The 5,259-nt window shown below is 46.6% G+C and overlaps 1 protein-coding gene across 1 annotated transcript in view; it reads left to right on the plus strand.

Moving 5' to 3' along the window:
- Positions 1-5,259, plus strand: part of LOC106810092 (ribonuclease Y-like) — a 32,171-nt gene that overhangs the window by 15,378 nt on the left and 11,534 nt on the right. The window contains exon 2 of the mRNA XM_014813365.1: positions 2,080-2,303. Within this exon, the coding sequence (XP_014668851.1) occupies positions 2,085-2,303 (219 nt within the window). The 5' untranslated portion in view covers positions 2,080-2,084. The remainder of the gene's footprint in view (positions 1-2,079; positions 2,304-5,259) is intronic.

Below are 5,259 nucleotides of genomic sequence, written 5' to 3' on the forward strand. Positions count from 1 at the left end.
TTCAATTAGGACACTTACAAGAGAAATTGCACTCCAAATATTTTATCTGCACTCCAAAATACTCAACTCAACAGTGATGTTATTGTGATGAAGATTGTTTAATAGTGCTGCTTCATAGTGCAGGAAATTGCATCGAAGAGGTGTTACTTTCAACAAAATCTCCGGACCCCCTCTGAAGGAGGGAAAATCCTGATATTCTATGATAAAGATGTACAAAATTGATTGCTTTGAGATTGCAACTTTTTAACAATTCCACACAGTGGGAAGGGGACCCCCCCCCCCTCCCGGGCGCTTCGTGCCCTTGAGCTCGCATGATTCGCCCCCCCCTAGAATTTTCTACTGGATCCGCCACTGGTTGTGTGCGTGGGGGGGAGGGGTTGCGTGTTATTAAACCTCTGTGATCCAAAGAAAAAATTTACTTTAGAATTCACAAAATTGCACTTACAATATCAATTTTTTTCAATTCCCTCAAAAACGGCCATCTTGAAGGTTCTAAATTGATAAAATCCAAGAGCTTCCGGGGACTCCGCCCCCTGGACCCCGGGAAAGGGCTCTGCCCCTGAACTCAGCCAGGGGCCCTAGGGCGAGCCCCTGGACCCCACCCATTAAGGGCTTTGCGCCAAGGCGCTCGCGGTGTGCGCTACTCGCGCACACTCTTCATATACATTGCGATTGAAGTAACAGCGAAATTGTCCCCCCCCCCCCCACAACTGAGGACCTGTCTACGCCACTGCTATTTTTAGTCGGCCTTGTCTCAAAATGCTTCACAGTTGAAGTTGTATGCCAGTCCTAGCCAAAAGCGTCGGACCGTCGGACACAACCGGTGATTTTTGCACGGGTCCGACAAGAAATTTGGCTTTACCAGACCGTGTGTCCGGTAACATTATATCAACTAATTACGCAGAGGCTACGGGTACGGCAGTACAACCCACTATGCCTAACCCTAACACTAACTCTAAACCGACTCGGCTATCTTATATAGGCGTGTACTAAATTAATCTATGGTGTGGGAAAGCGATAGGAAGATATTGGCTGTTATATGATAAAAGATAAGAAAATGATGGCATGCGACGTGTGTGTGTATTGCTATGTCAAGGGCTGGCCGAGCTCTGCAAGCAATCAAGGCAGCTGACCGGCAGAAACTAGGTTATTTATTCAGAAATGATCATGCCACTGCTAAACGGAGCAGACCGTTGACTGATTATACCTGGATCACACAACTGGACAAGGATAAGATTGGACTAGAAATTGGTGAAACCTACATTAATGACAAAGCTGGCCTTAAGTTTATTGAATGCATTGCTGATTGCACGCGTCACGAAATGGATAAAAAAATAAACGATGCTAGCTTTTTCAGCTTTATCATGGACGGGTCAACAGACATAGCTGCATGGTGATGAGCAGGAAAGCATATATGTTAGATATGTCCACAAAGGAAAAGCAACAGAGATGCTTCAATATTTTTTTGGTCCATTAACATATCATTTGGATTTTTTACTGGACCGAATGTCCAGTAAAGGATTTTGTTTTTTGGTGAGGACTGGTATGCAGGAAAAAATAAGGATGAATTTAGATTACTTTTAATTAAATTTACTTAGTTAAAATTTTAAAAGGAATGTGGCTGCGGCCTTCGCGGGCTATAGTACTAGAGCTAGTACTAGTTAAACCCTAAACCGACCAGGCTCTCCGACTGTTACACGTCGTAGGACTCTCCAAACGCTCTCCTCTCGCCAACCCTAAAGCTATGCTCATGCTAGCTCCAAGAAACGGTATTGCTAGGGTTAGAATACCGTAGAATATGTATATTGACGTTAGTCACACAGCCTGGTTGGGTTATGCTCTTGCTTGATATTAACTTACCTCTCATAAAACTGCTTGGTTTCTATTTTGCTGCATAGATCGAATGCTGGAGTCAAAATGGCGCCTAGGTGGCGCGATGGTGGCGCGCCTTCCTAACCTGTGTTTATTTATAGGCCTTGTTGTTCGGCGGCGATTGGAGCAATCTTGAAAATGAAATCTACGATACTCATCATTTATAATCTATATTAATTAATTATCGATTATTAATTAACGTCGCAGGCATAATGACGTCTGGGGAGCTGGAAGATCGTGCCGTCGATGACCTCAAGGAGTTCCCGGTAGAGGGCGCCTGCACTGTGCTGAAGCAGTTCCGCGAGACGAACCTGGAGCACGTGACAAACAAGAGCGCATACCTATGCGGCATGCTGAATGTACGGACGAGGAATTGCCAGAAAGAAGATCAGGTCAGTCAGGCGAAGGGACCGGACGAGGCAAAGCTGAAGGTACAACGACGCCGCCATAGTAGTTTTAGAAATACACGACACAGATGCCAGTGAGGAAAGGCATCAATTACACACACAAGTATACAGGCCCTGTAAAGTACATCGCCCCCATCGATGCATAATAGCAGCAATAGCAGCAGCAGTAGCAGCAGCAGCAGCAGCTGTAGCAGCAGTAGTAACAGTAGCAGCAGCAGCAGCTGTAGCAGCAGAAGCAGCGGCAGTAGCAGCAGCAGCAACAACAGCAGTAGTAGCAGTAGTAGTAGTAGTAGCAGCAGCAGTAGCAGCAGTAGCAGCAGCTCAGCAGTAGCAGCAGTAGCAGTAACAACAGTAACAGTAGCAGCAGTAGTGGTAACAGCAGCAGCAGCAGCAGCAGTAGCAGCAGCAGCAGTGATGTAACACGTAGGTCTCAAGAAAGAACTTCACAGATGGCCGTATAAACTTCGTGGGATGCTGTTTCCCCAACCGATATGACCTCCGCTGTGACCTCCGCTGTGTGCCGCGAGACTGCTCTGCGTGAAAACATGGGAGAGAGAGAGATAGACAGACGGCGAGATTAGGGGGCGAAACAGAGAGAGAGAGAGAGAGAGAGAGAGAGAGAGAGAGAGAGAGAGAGAGAGAGAGAGAGAGAGAGAGAGAGAGAGAGAGAGAGAGAGAGAGAGAGAGAGGAGAGAGAGAGAGAGAGAGAGAGAGAGAGAGAGAAAGAGAGCGAGAGAGGCGAGAGAGTCGAGAGAGGCGAGAGAGCCGAGAGAGCGAGGAGAGAGAGAAGCAGAGAGAGAGAGAAGAGCAGAGGAGACGAAGAGAGAGAGCGTGAAGGAGAGAGAGAGAGAGAAGAGGGGCAAATGCGTGTCGGACACTGCTACTGGAAGGAAAGACAAGGAGTTACATCACCACCAGGATCACCACTAATGTAGGTTCACTAGTATTATAGAGAGGGGCGAGATGAACGTTTCTATACGTCTAACACCGCGTACAGCAACACCCGCAGGCTGTAGGAGGGATTGCTGTTTAACTAACGTGGTGGCTAACTAGGATCGCTGCTAACTGACGTGATGCTAAACTAGGATGCTGCCTAACTAACGTGATGGCTAACTAACGTTGATGCTGAACTAACGTGATGCTCAACTAACGCTGAATGCGCTAACGTTAGGATGTCTAATGACTAACGTGATGCTAACTAACGTGATGCTACTAACTGTGATGGCTAACTAGTGGATGCTAACTAACGTGATGCTAACTAACGTGATGCTAACAACGTGATGCTAACTAGGGAAATGCTAACTAACGTGATGCTAAACACCCGTGATGCTAACTCAACGGATGCTAACTAGGATGCGCTAACTAACGTGATGGCTAACTAACGTGATGATAACAAGGATGCTAACTAACGTGATGCTAAACTAACGTATCGCAACTAACGTGATGCTAATCGTAGGGATGCTAACTAACGTGATGCTAACTAACGTGATGCTAGACTAACCCGGTTGGGGAAGAAAAATTGCCCTTTTTAACTTAACGTGATGCTAAACTAACGTGATGCTAACTAGGGATGCTAACTAACGTGATGCTAACTAGGGATGCTGCTAACTAACGTGATGCTAACTAACGTGATGCTAACTAACGTGATGCTAACTAACGTGATGCTAACTAGGGATGCTAACTAACGTGATGCTAACTAACGTGATGCTAACTAACGTGATGCTAACTAGGGATGCTAACTAACGTGATGCTAACCGTAACGTGAATGCTAAACAGGGATGCTAACAGGATGCTAACTAACGTGATGCTAACTAGGGATGCTAAACTAGGGATGCTGCAACTAACGGTGCTAACTAGGGAATGCTGCTATACCTAACGTGATGCTAACTAACGTGATGCTAACTAGGGATGCTGCTAACTAATGTGGTGCTAACTAGGGATGCTGCTAACTAGGGATGCTGCTAACTACGTGATGCTAACTAGGGATGCGCAACTAACGGTGTGGCTAACTAGGGATGCGCTAACTAACGGGGTGCTAACTAGGATGGCTGATATAGGGATCGCTGCTAACTAATCGTGATGCCCTAACTAGGATGCTGCAATAAGTGGCTGTAATAGGATGGCTACTAGGATCTACGTAGATGGTGGCTAACCTAACGCTGTGCTAACTGGGATGCTAAACGTGTGCTACACGTGATGCTACCATAGGGACGGTAAGGATGCTAACTACACGTGATCTAAAGGATCTAAAACTAGGATGCAATAACGTATGCTAACTAGGGATGCTACTAGGCGATGCGCTAACTAACGTGTGCTCAACTAGGGATGCTGCTAACTAACCGTGATGTAACTAACGTGATGCTAACTAGGGATCTGCTAACTAACGTGGTGCTAACTAGGATGCGCTACCGTAAACCGTGATGCTAACTAGGGATGCCTGCTACTAACGTGATGCTACTAGGGATGCTGCTACCTAACCGTGGTGCTAACCTAGGGATGCTGCAACTAACGTCGAATGCCTAGACCTAGGGTGCTGCTAACTACAGCGGTGCTAACAGGATGCCTGCTCAACATAACGTGGGTTGCTAGCACTAGTGATGGCTACTAACCGGATGCACTAGCTCAACTAACGTGATGCAACTACACGTGATGCAACTAGGGATGCTGCTCACATAACGTGATCTAAACTAGTATGCTACTAGGGACTTGCTAACGTAACGTGTGCTTTAACTACGTGTGCTAAACCTACGGTGGTGTATAACGTGATGCTAACTACGTGGTGCTAACTAGGGATGCTGCTAACTAACGTGGTGCAACTAGGGATGCTGCCTAAACAACCGTGGTGCTAATAGGATCGCTGCTAACTAACGTGTGCTAAATAGGATCTGCACTAACGTGGCTGCTAACTAAGGGATCTGCTTAACTAACCGTGGTGGCTAACTAGGCGATGCCTGCTAACAACGTGGTGGCTGACACCTAG

Source organism: Priapulus caudatus, unplaced genomic scaffold, assembly GCF_000485595.1.
Source record: "Priapulus caudatus unplaced genomic scaffold, Priapulus_caudatus-5.0.1 Scaffold410, whole genome shotgun sequence".
In the NCBI taxonomy this organism is placed as follows: domain Eukaryota; kingdom Metazoa; phylum Priapulida; class Priapulimorpha; order Priapulimorphida; family Priapulidae; genus Priapulus; species Priapulus caudatus.